The sequence below is a fragment of the Vipera berus genome, assembly GCF_964194415.1.
Source record: "Vipera berus genome assembly, chromosome: W".
Lineage (NCBI taxonomy): Eukaryota > Metazoa > Chordata > Lepidosauria > Squamata > Viperidae > Vipera > Vipera berus.
In genome coordinates, this window is record NC_138210.1 from 53,249,328 (window position 1) to 53,270,994 (window position 21,667).

At 41.9% G+C, this 21,667-nt stretch overlaps 1 protein-coding gene across 1 annotated transcript; it reads right to left on the reverse strand.

Annotated features, from left to right (window-relative positions):
- Positions 1-8,402: 8,402 nt before the first annotated feature.
- Positions 8,403-13,585, reverse strand: LOC308676002 (germ cell-specific gene 1-like protein; the record flags this gene model as incomplete). Its single annotated transcript, XM_081341693.1, has 5 exons — positions 8,403-8,751; positions 9,620-9,731; positions 10,228-10,380; positions 10,762-10,809; positions 13,276-13,585. 5 exons carry the CDS (start codon positions 13,583-13,585, stop codon positions 8,403-8,405), a joined length of 972 nt encoding a protein of 323 aa, XP_081197819.1.
- Positions 13,586-21,667: the final 8,082 nt, after the last annotated feature.

Here is a 21,667-nt window from a genome sequence, read left to right on the forward strand (position 1 = left end):
CTTCCAATTTGTACAGGCTTTTTTGTACTTGCCCTTAACAGTGGCGTAGAAATAGGCCCGCGACATCTTTTTTCCCTCCTGTCCCTGTGATGCTCCTTCAACTTCCTCTCTAACCCAGTGAGACAGGCCTAATTCATCCTTAGCTAGAACATGATTAAAAGTAGAATTTCCCCTCATATTTGGATTCTTCCTCATGGAAACCTGGAAGTGGGTAACATCTGTTAGGCATACCCACCCATTATCTGGAAGTTGAGATTGCAAGGGACGGGGACAGAGGCAACAAACGCAAAAGAGAGACCGTCCAGGTCAGGGGTAGGCAACCTTGGCTCTTTTATGACTCGTGGACTTCAACTCCCAGAATTCCTGAGCCAGCATGGCTCAGCATGGAAACCTCTCCATTTCTCCTCAGCATAGCTGGCTCAGGAATCCTGGGAGTTGAAGTCCACAAGTCATAAAAGAGCCAAGGTTGCCTACCCCTGGTCCAGGTGGTTAGCAACTTCCATTGCTAGTATTGCGTAGCATTTTGCCAGCTCAAGGATGGCTAGACAACCCTTCAACTTAGCAATGAGGAAAGACAGACAGCCACAGCCTCCACCCACTTGATATCCTTCACCTATAACCAAAGCCCACCTATAACCATCACTCCAGCTAGCTTGGAATGTCCAGGTAGCCCTTGCCTTACAACAGTTCATTTAGTGACCATTCAAAGTTACAACGGCACTAAAGGACTTATGACCATATTTCACACTTAACAACCATTGCAGCATCCTCATGGTCATGTGATCAAAATTCAGATGCTTGGCAACTGACTCATATTTATGACCGTTGCAGTGAGTCCTGGCATCATGTGATCACTTTTTTTGTAACCTTCTGACAAGCAAAGTCAATGAGGAAACCAGATTCACTTAGCAGCCGTGTAATTGTTAAGGCAATAACTTAACAAATATCTCACTCAGCAACAGAAATTTTGGGCTCAATTGTGGTCATAAGTCAGGGACTACCTGTATAGGGGTGTTATCTAAAGTGGAGAACAACTGGTTTGACCAGATCCTGATCTGTTATGATCTGATAAGAGATCAGGCTCAATTCTGGCATCCCTTACCAGCCACTTGCCCTATGCACCCTGTCCTTGATCCTTCACCATTGACTGTGGCAACCTTGATCGATGGGTGGGAAACTTATTTATTTATTTATTTATTTAATGGGACTTATATGCCGCCCTATCTCCCGAAGGACTCAGGGCGGCTAACAACAGTAAAATACAAGTAAAAATACAAATATTAAAAATTAAACTATATCTATAGCCCCAACTACAACCAATAAAACCTTAAAACCATATTAAAAACCCCTTATCATCAGTCCAGGTTGGCCTGTTGGAAAAGAAATGTCTTAAGGTCATGACAAAAGGACCGGAGGTCTGGGGTCATCCGGAGCTCCAGGGGAAGTTGATTCCACAGGGCAGGTGCCCCCACAGAGAAGGCCCTCCCCCTGGGGGTCGCCAGCCGACATTGTCTGGCCGACGGCACCCTGAGGAGGCCCTCTCTGTCTGAGCGCACAGGGCGATGGGAAGTCGTTCCTGGCAGCAGACGGTCCTGCAGGTATCCCGGGCCTAAGCCATGTAGGGCTTTATAGGTAAGAACCAGCACCTTAAAGATCCTGCAGGATCTTGCAGGAACATTGCTGGGACACTGATGGGGCTAACTTGTACTTTTCCAAATGGAATGGCAGAGAAACATCTCCCTTCTACATTTTGGTTCCTCCTAAGTGGCCTACAACATCCTTGGCAGCCACGGTAGGGGAAGCAGAAAGCTTAAGAAGCTGCCAGACGGTATCCCATTCCAATTTGCAAAAACAAGATGGGCAATCAATCTGCCATGCTCTGACAGTCCTTTCTTTTGATCTGGGGAAACCGCAGTCAAGTGGACCGATTCCTTAACTAAATGCCGACTATAAACTATTTACTACAATTTTAACAGAACATTTCAGAAAGTGTACTTCTGAAATAATACGTACAGACTGAACTGGTTACATTCCTAAGAGGAAAATGAAGGGCAACAGTAGATTTATAATAAATGGACTACAGTAGAATATGTCAACAATAAAAAGTAGGAAGAGTAGTAGTAATAATATTTTTCAGTGCAGAAAACCTGGAGTTACCTTTCTTATTAGCATTTTTAAACAAAATGCATCCAGGAGCAGGATGTAAAACTTGGGGTGGAGGGCACATATCAACAGCAAACAGCAAAGAGGGCACTCAATACAGCAGTTTCCACAATTTTTTCAAGAAGCAAAAACATCAGGCAAAGGTATCCTCTTTCTCATTTGTAATTGCTTTAGGTATTTCGGTGGACATGATTTAGTGAAACAGATAAATATTTGGGAATAAAATTCAGGGAGAGGATCATAAGTTGAAATAATGAGAATGACTTTGGTAGACAGGGGGAAGATCTGCAGCCTAGATAGATGTCTGATAAATATCATTTGAATCCAAAGAAAGCACGTCAGAAGCAATCTTCCCTAGTCTTTGGGGTGGTAAAAGTAAAGGAGGGGAGAAGTACTTTTAGACTTGTGTAGTGTATGCTCTTAAAGCATACACGGAAATGTCAGCACAGCAGGGGGCTGGACAGCTCCAGGCTATAACCGCTTTTGGCAGGAAAGCCTGAATAGAGCAAGTCGTTGACAGCCCCGGGGCATGGTCAGCTCTGGCGGGAAGCCAGGGTTTAAATCCATTGGCCACCTGCACTGGCGGGAAGCCCAGGTTTGAATCTATTGGTCGCGATTCACCTGGGCAGGTATAAAGAGACGCCAGGTAACCCCTTTTGCCCCAGCTTCATTCCTGATCCAATAAAGAAGTTACTACCCAGCTCAAGTGTCCGTCTCTCTGTGTGACCACGCAACATTGCAACTTGCAAGCAGTGGTGGGATTCAAATATGTGAACAACCGGTTCTCTGTCTGGATGCTGCTTCCGGAAGTCCATTCTGGGCCTGGGCAACAAAAAAATTAGCTACCGGTTCTGCCGAAGTGGTGCGAACCGGTTGAATCCCACCACTGCTTTCGAGATTATGATACTATAACCTTACAAGAAAGATAGTATTAATAATCATGGTGGGTGCTTCTTGTCTGGGCTACCTTTCAGGGCTGACAACTGATGAGATCAAAGACTTTCGTGAATTCTCTGGCTTTAAAATCAAAAGAAAACAAAGATAATAAGAAAAATGTAACCTCAGAAGAAGACTTTGTGGAAAAAGAATTGTGATTTTTGTGTATGTGTGTGTGTGTGTGTGTGTGTGTGAAAGAATTGTGAAATGACAAGAAAATCCAGTGAAATACTTGGAGCTCTATTTGACAAGATGTAAAAAGGGCATATTTCAGAACAATTATAATAAATCAGGGAAAGAAATTTTAAACAAAGAGCCAGAAAGATGGGGGTGGGGGGACTGAAACCTAGAACTTAAAATTTTACAAGCTTCAAAAGAAAGGGGTGGTTAAATTATATTGTTATCTATCATGGATAAGAGAATGGATTAAATTGTAGCTTGTCAAATATAGAAGGAGCTAGCCTAGCCCATGGAGTTCATGGTTTACTTGTGGTATAAAGAAACAGAAGAAGAAAACAATTTGAAAGCACACAGTATAAAACAAGATTTGATAAAAATATGGAATCTATTAAAAATGAGAATAAGTCTGCAATTTCAGTTTTAGTTTCACCATCAAATGCCTTTTACTTCAGGGATGAATATTTAATTTAATACTTGATTTAATTTAAGATTTAATCACATATGCCAATATGGTACATCCAGATTCTAGAAATAACCTAAAACACATCAAGAACTGCTTAATGAAGGTAGGAAATTATTATGGCTGATATACTTACAAATTGTTAGAACTTAATAAGTCATCTCAAGAAAGGAGGGACTTTGAGAATGACAAGAGTCTGAAAGACTCACACAAAACCAAGATCACCTATTACAGACATGTCAAACACAAGGCCCGGGGGCCGGATCCGGCCCACAAAGTGGTTTCATGCGGCCTGCGAAGCCATCCTGGAAACAGTGAGGGAACGGCCCCCACTGCCTTGGCCCTGGCCCAGAGACCCTCCTCCTGCCAGAGACCCTCAGATCTGCCCCACTCCTGCCCAGGCCCCCATAGACACCCTTGATGCGAATGATGTAGAGCTGGCCACGCCCACCCAGTAAGCCACACACACTCTAGCCACGCCCATCCAGTAGGCCATGCCCACCCAGGCCACACCCACCTGGCCCCTTGAGGGCAACCGCAATGCTGATGTGGCCCTCAATGAAATTGAGTTTGACACCCCTGACCTATTAGGACACTCACATAAATTGTTATTGAAATATGACATGGAGATGTAACAAATAAAAACTTGTTTGATAAAGTGTATGCAAAAAAATCAAAGAAATAATCACAGTGAAACAATGAGAAGAGCCGGGGGAAGGGGGGGGATTAAAACAATTTACTCCAATTTATAATTTAAGGGAAAACCATATACAATATTTTATAGATAACCTATCAACAATTACCAAAATAGACAAATCATATAATAATAAAGATTGGAAATGCCATATCAAAGAAGGATTGTACATTATACGATGGCTATGTACCAAAAATGCACAAAACTATTTAATAATAATAATAATAATAATAATAATAATAATAATAATAATAATAATAATAATAATAATAATAATAATAATAATAATAATAATAATAAGAAGAAGAAGAAGAAGAAGAAGAAGAAGAAGAAGAAGAAGAAGAAGAAGAAGAAGAAGAAGAAGAAGAAGAAGAAGAAGAAGAAGTTGTTGTTGTTGGAAGCAACCTTGGAGGTCATCTAGTCCAACCCCCTGCTCAGGCAGGAAACGCTATACCATTTCAATTTGAATAAAATACATCAAAATATTCAAGAAAAATCTTAAAACAAAATTTGAGCTGAAGCCACATTTAGTATTCCTATTAAGCATAATTCCTGAAAATATAAATGAAAAATATCACAAAATATTACTAAGATACATGCTGGCAGTTAGGAGAACAAATTTTGCGCAACACTGGAAAAGGTGAACTTTGCTGATGGTATCAAATTGGGAGACCAAAATTGGAAAAAATGCAAGAATCGCAAAACTGACAATACCCAGTATATCTATATAGCAGGACAATTTTGGACCTTTAGATTATGTGTTTTAGGGGGAAAAAAGATGAGACCAATCAAAACTAATAGATGAAAGGATTTCAACAAATACCAGCAGCGATCTTTAATATTTAATGTACAGTTTAAATATCTAAGTTGTGGTCAGCAGTTGAGGAAATAAATGGCTGAGAAGAGAAGAATGTGTAACTGGAAAGTTTTCCCATAATATTTTTGTTTGTGTTTTATTTAGGCTCAGAAGTTGCCATTTTTTATGTTATTCAACTTTTAGTGTTTAGTGTAGATCTTTTTTTCCCTTTGTATTTCATTATTTTAATAATACAGTACAAGTACTGTTCCTTTTTCTAAAAAAGACAATTCTTTTACTCAGTCCCTATCTCTGCTAGTATCCTTCTGCTGCTCTGGGCATCTTCCAGGTTATGGGATGGGCTGTTTATGAGACCATACAGAAGCCCTCCGCCAATTTTGTTTTGGCCTCTCCCATTGGTCCTTTGGCCACCTAATGAGAAGGAAGGACTCACTGGAGAAGATCCTAATGCTGGGAAAGGTTGAGGGCAAGAGAAGGAGGGGACGACAGAGAATGAGGTGGCTGGATGGAGTCACTGAAGCATATTGGATTACTCAGGTGCACCAATTACAGTTCAGAATTACAACTGGACAAGAGGTAAAGGATTAAGTTCCTTGAGATCAGGATTAGAACTAGAGCTAAACTCTCTCTGCTCCTAGGAACAGAGGTTCGATTCCTAGCTTCTGCTCAAGTTTCCTTTCTCAGCGGTGTAATTTATGAAGAGGAAGACAGGAGGTTTTTAAATGGCTCCTATTAAGACAACTGGAAACCACTCCTGGTTGCCCACCTATGAGATCACACAAGGTTCTCTCAGGGGGATCCTACCGTAAGCTGCTGTGGTGGGCTTCATACTTCTGATCCCCCTGCTTGATTTTCTTCTCTCTCTTAAGCAGAGAAATGAGGAGCAGCTGGAAAATTCCTCCTCCCTCCCCCACTTATGAAATGAAGCAGACTGACACTGATTAATTCCTTAATTTCTTTAATCAACCAGAAATTAATGACTCTTGCTCTTCCATCATTCCCTACAGATGAGAAAATTGCATGATGCTAAAGCAGATCAGATTAACCAGACAGCTACAAATGGGTTTCGGGGGGAGGGCAGGGATATTGGAGGTGGAGGGACAGAAGAGAGCAGAAGCAATGTGGCATGAAAAAAAAGGTGTGTGTGTGTAGGGAGGAAGGGTGAAATTGCAGGGCAGAATATATCGGATCCAAATGGCTAAGTCATTACTTGGAATAACGGGGGGGGGGGAGCTATACCTACTCTATTACTCAAACAACCATACTATGCACAGACCATGTCTCTAAAGATACTTGAGCATCTTTTGATGTTTCATGCCCCAAGGGAGTAATTCTACAACAGTGAAAGCTGAATTTTGGCACACATGTTCTCCAATGTGCTCTAATTACCAAACACACCACAAACCAGTCACGATGACAGAGCAAGGCGTGGGAGTCCCCCTATTGTGCTACGGAACCAGCCTCCAAACGGGAGGAAGCAGAACAGGTAGGTGTGTGTGTGTGTGTGTGTGTGTGTTGGGGGTATAGATGAGCATAAACAATGACTTTTCACACTCATTTGAACTACTCCTGCACTCTTGGAGAGGATCTTGAAAAAAAAAGAAAGAAAGAAAATATACTAGACGTCATACAAGCCAACTCATCCTGGGCAGATGAGGGTTTTCCCATAAGAAGTTGAAATACACCAAATGGAAGGAGGTCTATTGGGGATCTACTTCCTCTGAGGTCTACTGTGTCCATCAGTGTAAGTGAATGCCCTAGTATCTAAGTAAGATGATCAAAAGAAAGCCAAGGGGATGAGTTGCAGGGGGCTTTGAGCAAATTGGCCCTCAGAAGCCACAAGAAAAATAAGGACTCTAGGAGTCCATAGCAGTCTTGGGGTGTGATGATCCAACAGAACACTGCATTGTACAGTTGGAGGCAGCGTATAGGGAGAGATATCCCATGATCCTTTTTGACTGGGTAGGATATTTTTTCCTGTGGTCTCCCTACCTCTTTAAAATGATCTCCCCAGACAAATATGCATGACTTAATGAAGTTTCTAAGGGAACATTTAGAAATGAGAGTGGAAATGATAATAATATGGGGATTTTGATTCCAATCAATGCTTGGATGATGTCTTGAACTTTGCAGGTAGTTGTTGGTGAGATTAATGACTTAATTAATGGTTACAGTGTAATGAGCTGTTTCATTAGTAATTTTCCATCATCTCTTGATGACTTGAAAAACTTTTGGCCAACAGGCAAAGAGATAATATTACAGAGGATACAAAGTCAAACAGACCTTCTGATATACGGAGCAGAAAAGTTTAGTGGCACTTGTTCAAATGAGCCACCATCTTTCAGAAATCAGGCAAAAGTTCTGCCAAAACCTAACTAGTTGGTAAGATGGCTCTCTTTCTCTTTCTGTAATTCAGATCAGTCAGGAAGGTCGATCTCCAAAATCCATTTGCAGCTGAATTGCCTTGACATGAGACATTCAACACCCATCACATCCCAAATTAATAAAGCTTCCTTCATGGTCTGTAACTGTCCTGACAGGGAGATTGGATCCCTGGATCTGGCAATTTGTCTTTTTCAAATCTGCAGATCTCAAGAAAATGGTGAGTTCTAGGCCCCCTTTAGGCATGAAAGCCAGCTGAGTGGCTTTAGCCCAATCACCAGGAGACGGTGAATTCTAGTTCCCCCCCCCCCTTAGGCACGAATGCCATCTGGGTAGCTTTGGGTCAATCAGCAGGCGATGGTGAGTTCTAGTCCCACCTTAAGCATGAGCACGGTCTGGATGATTTGGGGCCAATCAGCAGATGACTTCTAATCCCGCCTTAAACATGTAAAAACAGCTGGGTGATTTGGGGCTGGTCTTTCTCTCAGCCCAACTCATCCCACACAGTTGTTGTGGGGAAAATAGCAAGCAATGTTGATATGTTTGCCACCTTGAGTGGTACCGTATATGAAAAAAAAACTATGGGGTAAAAATCTTCTTTAAAACAGGTCCTCAGTGATGAGGTTGTCTCCAAGCTGTGAAAGTTACTGAGAGCTTCGAACAGGAGAGAGAAGAAAACATCATTAAAACTAGGTGCTGAAGGGAGTGAATGTGAGAGGGAGAAGAAAAATGGTGGACAAGGCTCTCTTTTTCCACACAGCCTCCTCTCCTCAGCAAGGTTCCCCATCATCCCTATCCTTGTTATCTCCACTCTGACTCCTTGGGAGCCCAGCATATCCTCCTGAGCACTCCTTTCGGCCTCCGCTGAGAGCTAAGCGGCCGGTTGGACTTGCAGAGAAGTCTAGGGATTCACTGACACTGAAGATATATTTCTCCCACAGAAAGCGCTCCATGTCAGGGGCCAGCACTGGTGAGTTGGAACCTCGAATGCTTCCCGTTGACACCGTGTATTTCTCAAAAATCTGCCGACGGTATTTGAACTCCAGAATAGTCTTGGTGTAAGTGTTGAGGGTCAGCACCGAGGCTGACATGCAGAGAGTGAAAGAGAGCCAGGCCAAGCTGTGGGGAGAACATCAGGAGAGGTGAGCAAAGGAGGAAAGAACACAACTTGAATCCCTTGGCCACTGATACACTGATGTCTTCCTCAATTGTCCATCACTATTCCCAAACATTTATCCACCCACTCAGTTGCACTGCTTCTTTCATCCACAAAGTTCCCTCATCTCCAGAATCTCAATATTAAGGCTAAGGTCAATGTCTCCTCTATTATAAATACAAGCAGAAGCTTTGATCCATGAATCTTAAACATGCTTGGTTGCAGAGGTATCTGAGACAGTCAAGACAGCAGTTGATATTGGGCAATTAAAATCCCACCTCTTTGTTATGTACAACACACGCTTGGCACGCCTAAAAGGAATGGGGATTCAATCATTCTATCGTGGCTATCTTCTTGACTGTTTTGAACCTTCTACCCATGGACACCCACATCTCAGTGTTTTAGAATCATTCTTCTTTTTCACGGTCCTTTTTTTGCCACTTTTACAAGTAAGAAAACCAGGCATCTTGAGTTATGAGACAGCTTTCTCTAAAATATCTCTTGAGATTCAGATTTTTATATTTTGTTCTTTTTACTCATTCAGATTTACGCTCTTTGTTTTACCATCCACTGTGCTATTGTCATCAAAAATGAACAGACTGTACATTTTGGTAGATCAGAATCTCATGCTGTTTGTCACAGGAATTTATTACCAGCCACCTCTTGGGACCGTATAACCATTCTTAGACACCTCTGAATCTCTTCCTTCCCTCTTTTTTTCCTACTTCGATCAAATCCTCTCTTTTCTTTCCATTCTGACCAAAACAAGGTGGTAAACTCTAAAGGGGAAAGATCCTCCTAGTCTCACACTCCTCAAAGCTGGCTACTCACCCAAAGGACCATCCATAATACCATGTCTGGGGCCTCCAATCCTTTGGCCCCAAGTTTACAGCCACCTGAAAGACAGTCATGTACATCATGTGGGCCACCATGCCCAGGAGACCTGTGGAGCAGAAGAAGTCAATAAACCCATTCAAGCCATAATTCTTTTGGCAGCCTGGAAATGTTCCATGTAGCAATCAACAACCTAAGCGGGCAAGCCTATAAACACCCATACACACAGATATGCAAGTTGTGGGTTGATTCAACCAAATCTAAGAGTAAAGCTCACCCCAGTACATACTCTATAAAGAGAGGGGGAAAGAATGACGGGAACATACAGCTAGTCTTAAACTTACAATCACAGTTCTGACCAGAATTTCCATCGCTAAGCAAAGCAATCGTTAAGTCAATCGCACCCAGTATTATAACTCTCTTTTTTCCACCTTGGGCATTAATTAGGATTCCCTAGTCAGCCTGACCACATTGCTAAGAATTCTGAGAGTTGAAATTTACCTCTCCGAAAATGGCCAAGATTGGGAAATCTACATCGGCACTATCTCAGAGACATTTCTGTCTACACAGAATAAAGAGATGGACTGGAGGGCAAGGGGCAATACCTGACAAAACAGTGATCACAGCTGCGAAAGCATTGATCTTGAGGCCGTCAATGAAGTTGGCATAGTAGATAGCATCTAAACACATCAGCAGGAATCCAATACTCAACAGGATGATATAAAAAAATTCAGAAGCAACTGAGAGCCACAGCACTCCTGCAGGGAAAAAAAGGGTTACGGGGAAGAAAGAGGCTAAGCTGCCTCTTGCTACCAGGAAAGAAGTTGATGGCAGCCGCTAAATTATTCTGTTGTCCCAGAGGCTGCCTGAAGCTTTCCCACTGCCTCTGCTTATAAAATTCAAAAGCCCAGCTGGGAAGGACTGGAAAAAATGATAACAAAGAGGCATTTGGACTGACTGAGTGCAGGGTGGGAGAAAAGACTTTGGTGACCACAAGGCTTCTCTATCTCTTTGAGAAGGCAACATTTGACTAGCTGAAAGTTTACCTCAGAAAAATAAACTTTGCGGTACTTACGGTGTTGCTTCCCACTCATTTTGCACTTGCGTGAGTTGGCCTATTTTGCCATCCAAATTCTCACCTTTTTCTGACTCTGGAGGCAGCTCAATGAAACTCCGACACTTCTCCTCTGGCGTGAGGGGAACAGTGAGAAAAGACAATGACAGTTTAGCCACAGCTGCTGCTGAACGTGGCAATGACTTCATGCCAACATCCCTCCCCTGTCCCCAGGAAAAGGGGATCTTTCTGTTTCTGCCGCTAAGTAACGGCAGGTCGATCTGAGTTGATCTCAGCAAGAAAATGCACCAGGTTGAGAAGACAAAGGGATCAAAGAAAGAGCCATAGTCCAAATACCATTTTTCCTCAACTACAATAGACTCCCAGAATTCCTAGCTCACAAAATCCAGCGGGACGCTTGGGATGTTGGACGGCATCTGGGTTGGGGAAGGGTTAAACCAGGGGTCTTCAGACTTGGCCCTTTTATGACTTGTGGACTTCAACTCCCAGAATTCCTCAGCCAGGCACACTGGCTGAGGAATTCTGGGAGTTGAAGTCCACAAGTCAGAAAAGGGCCAAGTTTGAAGGCCCCTGGGTCAAACTATGACTTTCAAAGTTGTTTTGAAGTTTAAAGTTCTCCATCTCTCTAACTGCACTCTAAATTCTGATCCACACACTAACCTGTCTGGCAATCTTGTCCAGCCGCTGGCCCCTCTTATAATAATTAGGAGACTGTGGTGCTAGGTACATTTTCCATAATGCCGTGAAGGAAATGTATTGGGATCTGTGCTGAGAAATCCAGCTAGTGAACATCTCCATGTTCAGACATTGCTCAAAAAAAATGGTATTCTTTCCTGAAGAATTCTCCAATAAGGGTAAAATTGGGGTCTACCTCCTCAGTTAAAATTGGATTTGACTGGCTACAGGTAGTCCTCGACTTATGTCTGGACACTTAGCACTGGCCGAAGCAATTATGGACCTACCTTGGAGCAACTTGCAACCCAGATTTGCAATTTTGATGATTGTCCCTCAGTCACATCATCGAACTTCAGGCACTTTGCAACTTGCATTTGCAGCCTTTTGAGCATCCCTCAGTCACATGACTGCATTTTATGACAGTTACGCTTTTATTTCCAGTTTTTGGCAAAACCATGCCCATAGCAACCTATTGGTTTGCTTTATGACCAGGACACTTGCTTAATGACCACTGAAAAAATGGCATATAATGAGGTTGGTCACGTAGTAACTTACGACCATGATGGGCCGGCTCCATTATGGTCATAAGTAAAGGACTATCTCTACTGTGATTGGTTCTGAACAGTATTGCTTATTTGCAGCTAATTTAACCTTCTTTTAGCCAACTAAGTATGTTCTCTGAGTTTGTACAATACATTAAATTATGGATCATAATTCCAAGCTTGATTCTGGTCGTAAGTCAAGGACTACCTCGCTAAGGGTTGTAATCAGCTCAGCACCTCAGTACAGACATGTCACCTTGTGTCTGGTCTGTGGACACTGTGTTCCAAAACCTTTCTAACTGAGAGAATGGCAGCATTTGCTTCTTTCCACTAGGAGAGTTGTATCAGTCTGGACCACCACCATCCAGAATTGGTGGCCAGGGTATATCCATTAATCACTGATTTTAACTCGCCCCACATTAAAACAATGCAGACAGCCCCTCCTAAGGTCTCATTAGTGAGGCAGAATGGGGATTGGCAATGAAAAGAACCCCATTTATGCACCATATGTTTCTCCAGGCTCACAGACTTGCAGAAAGCCCTTGAACACAGCTGTTCGGCCATGCTCTGAGATACAGGAGGGAGAGAACAGGTGTCAAGATTTGCAAAACTACAAAAAAATCTCAAGTGGGGGCAAACTCGGGATGAAAAAAAACCACCTCCATTTTTCACACAGAAGGTTGAGCATGCCAAGGACTTTAGTGGCATCTTTCCCTGCTTTGTTCCAGAGAACAAACCATAGCACTAGTACCCTCCTTCCAACAATCCACTGGAAAAAAGCATCCTGGATGTAGCCAAGTAGTGTTTTATAATTATCTGTTGCCTTTATCTCATCCTTCCTCCAAAAAGCTCAGTTGAGTTCTTACAAGCCTCTCCCTCCCCACTTCCCATTTTCTATTCCAACAGTCCTCCAAAGTTATCAGACTGAGAAAGAATAATGGTGTGAGATAAGTTAGCCCAAGAGCCTCACCTGGGTTTCTGAGGATATGAATACTAAATACTTCACTTTCCACTGTGCCACTCGTTATTACTGTTGTTGGTTATACATCGCACAGAGTAAGACAAGACTCTGTCACTAGTACTTTACAAAGAGGATCCCAGGCAAAAGTATAGGAGAAAGAGTTAAGAAGGTGTGGCTGGGAAAAAGCTCTGTGCTCTTATTTATAGGTTGGCCTGATATATTAGTCCCTTCTTATAAAACTCTGCGCGTTAAGGTCCTTTATAGCCCCTTGAAGTTCTCCTACGACATTGTCTACATTGCTTATCTAGCCAATTCTTTCCCACCCCATGAAAACAAGAATGTCTAACTACAAATATAGTCATGGAATCAACTGCCCAGGGAAGGTGACCCTCTTTAATACCTCCATGATGTTCTTCACACGACAGCCAGAAACCCGTGTGGAAATACTTAAAAGCGTATTTGTCTTCACCCGTCTCCCAGATGTACTGGACTTTGTGGGGATCCACCGTCTCGTTTGTATCCACAGTCCCGTTGCTGTTGCTGGGTACACAGTTCCCTTTCTTGACCACTGAAAGGCAGGGTGATTTCACCACTTTGTGGGTCCCTTCACACCAATAGCTGGTGCTGAAAGCCGACACAGAAAAACAGAGGGCAAGACAGTTGAGGCCCAAGGAAAGCATTGAGCGAGCTCTTCGGCTTAATTGAATCATCGTTACAATTTCCCCAGAGCTACAGGAAGAGACGGGGTTGGTCCTTGAGATCAAACCCAATTGTTCAAAGTCACTCTAAGTGGTGGATCGATCAGACATCGTCTGGATTTAGTGAATCTGCACAAGAGTCCGGTGGGCAAATTGCTTCTCCAATTTTCATCATTCTCTCATCTTTATAAGCAGAGAGTAGGCTGTGTTCAACAAAGCATTCGCCCTAATGGGGGGAAAAAAGCATGTCAGAACTTGGAGTTAGATCTGGTTACTTGAGGATATAAAGAATAGGAGCCAAAGGAACAAGTGGGATGTAGGATCAGAAGGAAAAGCAAGTTTGCACCTACATTCCAAGGGGTGTATGTCAATGAGATTGAATGAGCAAATAAAGAGATGGGTGCCATCAATCTTAGATGCTCCCCGATGACAGCTCCTAATGTGACTGAGCGAAAGATACCACACAGCTAATCCTTCATGCCTTAATAGATTTCAGGGTGTGTATGCGTTTGTGGAAAAAAAAAGGTAGGAAAGGTAATAGGGGGAAATGGGTTATAAATGGAAGGTGACAAAATTCTGCACTCGGCCCCCCCAAAAAGTCTGATATAGCTTCTCTATGTTATGACGCGATGTTTGTGGATATTATCAGCAAGATAAATGGCTTGTGCTGAATACTTTGAAAAGATTTTTTTTTAAAAAAAAATCTTCCTCTTGACAAGCCTTTTCTTCCTGTTTACTCCCCTATTAACAGGAACAAAACCTTTCAATCTGACTAAAAAGCAGAGACAATCCTAAACCCTTTCTAATGTAAAGGCCATCAGTAAATTTAAAGCAAATGCTAAAAGTCTTTTGGCATGTCACAGAATCTACAGAATCTTCGGATGCTTTTCATCTCTTTTCTGTAACTAGCAAAGCTTCTTTTTGAAGAGCTGAGGAAGCTTTCCCAATTATGGAGATCTTTTTCCAGCCTTCCATAACCACCATCTGCCACCCATACACTTGTGAGGGGTTGATATAGCTTCAAAGAGTTAAAAAATTTCCTTCTTAGGCTACAGAGACCAGCTTCTTACACAACATACTACTGCAAAATTTTATCTTTGATAGCAAATTACAAAAAGTCCTAGAAACTTCCAGAGGCCTTACCTGACTCTAAAATGCTATCTTGGAGACCCCTGATCAGAAGCTAATAGTCTTCAAAGTGAACAACTAGCCAGTCTGCCATGTCAATGAGTCTCCTACCACGTTTTCTTTTCTCTCTGGAGCAACAGTGTGGTAACTAGGCAAAACATTAAGGTAGCCTCGCTTCCTAGATACTCCACTAAGAATATAAATCCTTGCATTTGCCACCATCCAGTCCGAGCTGAAGAAGCTTCTCGGATGAGAAGCAAAATGTCTTTAAAGAAAATCAAAAAAGTCCAGTTGCCTCTTGAAAAAGCACCTTTGTGACTCCATAGACATTTAGGGTCTCAAAAACTAGAATATTAGGAACTCCTAATCATTTCAAATGCCTCCCCCCAAATGCCTCCCCCCTGAAATCTCCCCTAGTTTGCTTTTCAGCAGCTCTGTTGGGCCCCTCAGGCTTGCTAAATCTATTCAAAATGTGATCTTTGGATGCAGTCTATCCGAACCAAGTGACATTGCTTGGCCCCTGCACCCACAACGCTGCCTCTCCTCGGGATGAAACAGCTCACAAGTTGCTTTGTTGATCCTACTTTAAGAATCATTTCTCAGTCCTCTTCCTCTCCTGAAGGAAGAAATTGTCTTTCTGAAATCCATGGCAGCTCTTTTACAGTTCTCTCCCACAAGGTTGCAAACTCTTTTTCTTCTTTTAATTATTCATCACAATTACAAGCCACAAGCATGCAGCGGGCTTTGTCAAATCTTTGGAGTTCTGCCAGTTCAAACTTTTGCCCAGAAGGAATGTCAAAGATCCAGTGCTCGCGCTGAAGAATAACGGAAACAAATGCAGGAAGAGAGGAAATGTGTATCTGAAGGAGTGGCCCTCTGTCTGAACGGTCCAGCAGTTCACAACCCTAAAAAGAAGCAGTTTGAACCAAGCGGATCAGGCCTTTTATTGCATGGGGGAGCTGAAAGACTGGATTGCGAAGAGTACAAAGTATCACCCATTAACAACGGCTCACAATGCCACTTAAGCTGTCAGCCACAAATATTCCCATTTGAAGAAAACGTTGGATGCTCAAAATCCAGGAATTGTTGGTTCCCCTTCCTTAACAGATCCAAAAGAAGGTTGCTCCAGAAATGATCCCAAAAACAAGTGTCAAGGGTATGATTCAAGATCCCTCAGTTGATGGACAGAGACCAATCCTGGAACATTTGACCAAATCACTTCTGGACCGTCACGCCAACAGAGGACTGAAGGTCTGTCCTCTTTTTAAAAAAAAGAAAGTAAAAGATATTCAGCTGATGCCCATAGACAAGATGCAAGGATCTTCAGCAGAGAGATAGATGCAAAGAGCAATTCCCAGAGGTTCACCTGCACCTTGTAAAAAATGCTTCTCCGTAGCTGCTCAGTAGGAAGAAATCTCTCTACGCTGGCTGGGTGACTGGAGAGGTGGCATAAGCAGGGTGATAAATGAGCAGGCAGCAAAGTGCTTCGGCACCCTTCAGTGCGACACAGTCCGTGGAGGATAGGAATCAGCAGAGAAGTGGAGCAGCAGCTGATTAAACACACACACACACACACACACACACACACACACACACACACACAAACACAACTTCATTAGTGCCAAAGGGGTACCAGTGCCAGGTTTGAGGGATTAACATCTAATAAAGGAGAGAGGAGAGGAAGACAGAGCATCACGGACCCTGTTTTTTTAATTCTGTGTTCAATCAGCTGGCTGCTTGAAAAGGATGAAAAATTGGAAGCTGAGATGAGGGAGCAGCTGGGTCAAAGGTGACAGAGGGGACTGAACAAGGGAGAGAAGAGGACAGGGAAGGAGAGAGGGATGGAGGAGAAGAATAGAGACCAGCAGATCAGATCACGGAAGACTGATCAGCAGAAGAGCGGGCTGGTGAACTGGGCTGATCGGTGACACAGAGGGATTATTATAACATGAGTGAAAGATTTCCACCAAACAGCACTTGAGGGTTGAAAACATTATTGTAGTCCGATGTTTAGAGAGCAAAGGATTACGGCAAATGTACACAAGCATTATTGCCTTTTGTATTCTTCCTTTTGACTGTCCTTGTTCCCCATTTAAGATGTCAGCTCTTCTTTAGCAAGCATGAACACGTAGGAAGGCCAGTCAATACAGAGAACGAATATTGAGATAGATAAGGGAATATTTGTCCCACTGCTCAGAGTTGAGGGGAATCGATCCGTACATAAACAAGAGTGAATAGATTGGCCAATATGTCAGTCTAAAAACTGGTATGTATGTATGTATGTATGACATATTTAGTCTTTACCTTTGGATCTTGGGTTTCTTAGGATTATCATCTGGCTGGCTATAAAGAGATTGTTTTTGTGTATCCCATTTTCAATACCTTCAACATGTTAGGAAATCAAAGCTGGTGTAGACTTAAACACAGCTAAGTAATTAGAGTAGAGAAGATCTAACCGGGTGGGCTGTCAGCCAGAATGCTAGACTTCTAAAGAAGAAGACGTAACAGTCATGCAGGCTAACTGGATGACAATTGGTAAATGGGAAAAGTATAGGCATTGCAGCGTACAATAGGAATAGTCCACCACAGGGGAAAAAAACACAACCCTTCCAAGGCTGCATTCAGTTCCTAAATATTTTTTATAACTCCCCCCCTCCCCTGAGCTGCCTCTGACATCATTGCCAACCTTTGGTGGCATAAATTCTTGTTATTCCGGGCTGGGAAATATGCACACAAAAATAAGACAAGTTGTAAAATAGAGTTAACACAATGTAGAAAACAAAGACAACCTACCCACTCTCCAAACTCCCTTGCAAAATCCAAGTAAAGACAAACCAGGACTTGGTTTGCTTTTGGCACTCTACATAATGTTACTCCACATCTTTTATCAAAAACAATTTCCCATTCCCAAATGTGGACAATAAGGGGATTAAAGGCATCTCAGCAACCTGCTTTCTAGCAGAGCAGGCATTGTCAAACTCGCAACGTCATGTGACATTGTGCAACATATCGCGACTTTTCCCATTGCTGGCAATGGGGTGGGTGCGGTTTCGGCGTGACACATCTGGCCCACGGGCCGGCAGTTTGACATGCATGTAGTAGAGGCTTAGGAAGTGGCCACACCTCCCACCCACCCACCCACCCCTGAGGCAGCCATGCTGTTCCTGGACAAATTTATTTACAATCATACCTCAGTACTCAACTGCTTTGAAATTCGTCGAATTTGGTACAAGATGCATTTTGATGTGAAAATTTTGTCCAGGTACTCATTGTTTGTTTGGTACGAGGCATAAAGCCTGTCAGTGTTGGCTGCCTTGTGACATGCTACCCTTTCCAGCTGAAACAAAGGGTGATGTGTTAGTCACATGATTTGTTTGGTACTTGTTTTTAGTACTCATCATACCTTCTGGAACCAATTAATGACAAGAACCGAGGTACCACTGTATTTATTTGTTAAACTTATTTGTTGCCTATCTCGCTGGGGGGCTGCTCTAGTGGCTTTTGCACACACAGCCCCAGTGGCAGCCATTTGAGGAAAATGCCCACAACACACTTTCAAAATTCAGAATACTCCACCCTGACCCAAAACTGGAAGGCTGCAGGCTGATGGATCTCAGTATTTTAATTTTAAAAAAAAACAATATGAAGCCTGCTCATCCCTTAAGTCCCCCTGAAACCAATTGGATTCAAGCTGCTGTACTGGAAGAGATTTATCTAGCCTAATCTCCTATAATTACAGGCAGTCCCTGAGTTAAGAATGTCCAGCTTAAGGACAACATCTAGAGATAAACAGGCTGCCTATTACTAAAAATGGCAGATGGTGTACTCCTTCCTTGAGTCAACAAACCACTGTGGGAAGTCAGCCCCACAGAGAAGGAAATATTAAAAGGGCAGAAAAAATATATTTCCTCAAAGGATCTTAAAGAGGGAGAAAAGCATGCCCAGTTTTCTTAATAGCCCCAAGTCTCCCTCCCCCAAGCAGAAACCAGCTCGGTAGAAATGCAGATGTAAACCATTCAGGAAGGTTCAAGCTAGAAGATTAAGAAGACAAAGACACCTAAAATCTACATACCCAAACTCTAAGACAGGACATAATAGGATTAACCCACAGATGCCAAAGGGGCACACTCAGACTCAGGTCAGAATACATGACACAGGAAATACAAAGGAAACAACTCCAAACAAAGGCCCCAGAGGGTATAAAAACCCACTCCCTACATGTGCTCTCTCTCTCTTCTTCCAGAGCCATCTTACTGTCTGGCTCTCCTCTTCAATAAACTGATGGAGACTCTTCCTTCAACACCACTGAAGCCATGCAATGCTTTCAGGAATTGTTGAAGCTGCACATTTTTAACATAGCATTTAATATAGCCACTGTAGCCATTCCTGAAAGCATAGTGCAGCTTTAGCAGTTCATTGGTTCAAGGAAGGACAATGCCATCCGCCATTTTTAGCAATAGACAGTCCGTTTCCTAAATACAAGTTTGACTTACATACAAATTCAGGTTAAAGACAGACTTAGGAGCAGAACCTGGAACTCCGTATAACTAAAAACCTTTAATGATGGAAAGTGCACAATTTATAGTCACACTGTAAGGAAATGTGATAGGTTGGAGTCCAGGAGCAAGAGATAACTCAGTTCAGATAGTTGATATGAGAGAAAGAGGATAAAGACAGTCTCCCCCTAGTAGTTTGTGGAATATATGCTTTTTTGGGGGAGGTTGGTAGTTTGCTTCAGCTTGGCAAGATTCTGTCTATAGATGAGGATCAATAAAAATAATCTGCTTGGAAGAATCACAGTGTGTCTTTCTTGGTTTGGGTGGCCTGATGGAGAGCTCTTCCTAATATTTAATGTGAGCACCTTTCCTCTCTCTTGAGTTAAAGTATCTCTAACCATCCTTGGGCAGCCAGAAAATGATCAGTGTGAAAATAGTTGCTCTAATGGCTGATCCATATTTTGCTCTTGCAGCCTCAGTAGTGAATTGCTATCCAATGACATTGTCCTCATTTTGCGTGTGCAATCGATAGTAAGCAAAGCAATTGGCTGGTTCTTCCAGCTTTGCTATCTTTCTATTCTGCATGCCTGGAACGAAAGAGAAGTTTCCTGACAGTGAGAACAATTAATCAATGGAACAGCTTGCCTCCCTGAGTTACAGGTGCCCCATCAGAGGTGGTTTTCAAGAAAAGATTGAACCTCCATTATTCCAGAATGGTATAGAGCAGGGGTCTTCAAACTTGGCCCTTTTATGACTTGTGGACTTCAACTCCCAGGCATGCTGGCTGAAGAATTCTGGGAGTTGAAGTCCACAAGTCATAAAAGGGCCAAGTTTGAAGACCCCTGGTATAGAGTCTGCTGTTCGAGCAGAGGGTTGGATTAGAAGACCTCCAAGGTCCCTTCCAGCTTTGGTGTTCTATATTCAATATTCTTCATGGAGGCAACAAGATGTGTCTTTGGAACGTGAGAGAAAATATACTTTTGAAAATGAGCCATCCTATGGGTAGAAATACCAGTAGAAACTCTTTCCTCTGGCACTTTCTCATCCATTTTAGGATTACTTTGTGAATTATGTGCAGAAGAAGAATTTGGAACAAACTTCCGGAACAAAATGGAGATTGGGGAGCTGAGTGATGCTCTAGTACAGTTGGCTTAATCCTCATGGCCCTCTTATCTGCATATCCAAATTCTGTGAATGGCATTAACCATTCTTGTTACTTGATGATAAATCAAATTGGATACAAAATGTACCCCGTGTAAATCATTTTCAACTCATATTTATTCTCTGTATGTTTTTTTTTCATACAAGGTAGATCCACATTTTCTTTTATTGATATTATTGCTTTTTATATTTTTGAAAGCATAACAGCTACACAAAATATAAATATATTATATTAGAGAACTGTATAGAAACATAGAATGGATAACCAACTTTGCCAATATTTCAAGAAAATATTATTTTCAATAATGATACTGACTTATGAGCACTTTTGAATATTTTAATTAGCTCAAGTTGAATCATGAATGGATGTTACCCAAATAAAATTATAGTACAAATGGTTTATTGTGTATGGGTTTGTATAATAGCAAAATGTCAATTTTCTTGTTCTGTTACAGTGTATCATGAACCCTAACTATATACAGAAACTAGGTTGCTAATAGTTTTAAAAGAAAAATGTCTAATTCTAAATATGATCAATATTTTAAAATCACATTTCAAGGTGAATTTCAAAAAGCATGTACAGTTAAAATGTGGAAATATGTATTCAGTACACAGTTATCTCAGATATATAGCAGTGCATTACCTACTTATTTATTGAGAAAAATGCATGTAGATATACTAATTCTTGCCAACTATTCAAATTCTGTGTTGAAGTCATCCATATTCTACAAAATATCTAAGCATATGCAAATCAAACAGATTTACCCGGCAATTTTCTTCAGGATTTTGTTTTTTCAACTGTCACAGAATCTGAAGAAGGCATATATTTTTTCCCGCATAATAAGCACCATTCTATTTTTTCCAATTATGTTTTAACACAATATATTTTTCCTTGTCACAAACAGTGGATTTTATACTAGAAGTCTAGCTCTCAACCCACTTGATATCCACTGTCTTCTACTGCTCACATTCCTGATTCAGATCCTTTTGCCGGTTTACAGTACAATAAAATCAACTATAATCCACGAAAGCTTATACTATAAATGTACAGAGTAATGGAAGCTTCCTACATGTCTCAAGAAAGACAAAAGAGAAAAAAAATGAAATTTAAAGGAGAAAGGGGCTGCTGAAAAAGGAGAACTGCAAGCTAGATTATTTATTTATTTTATTCATTCAATTTCTATAGCCATCCATCTCAAGCAAGATTTTTTTTCTCTGTGAGCACGAGTGACTCTCTCTCTCTGTCTCTCTTCTGTGACAACCTTGCCCTTATCCTAATGATGTCGATTTTGGGGCCTGCTTTTTGCAG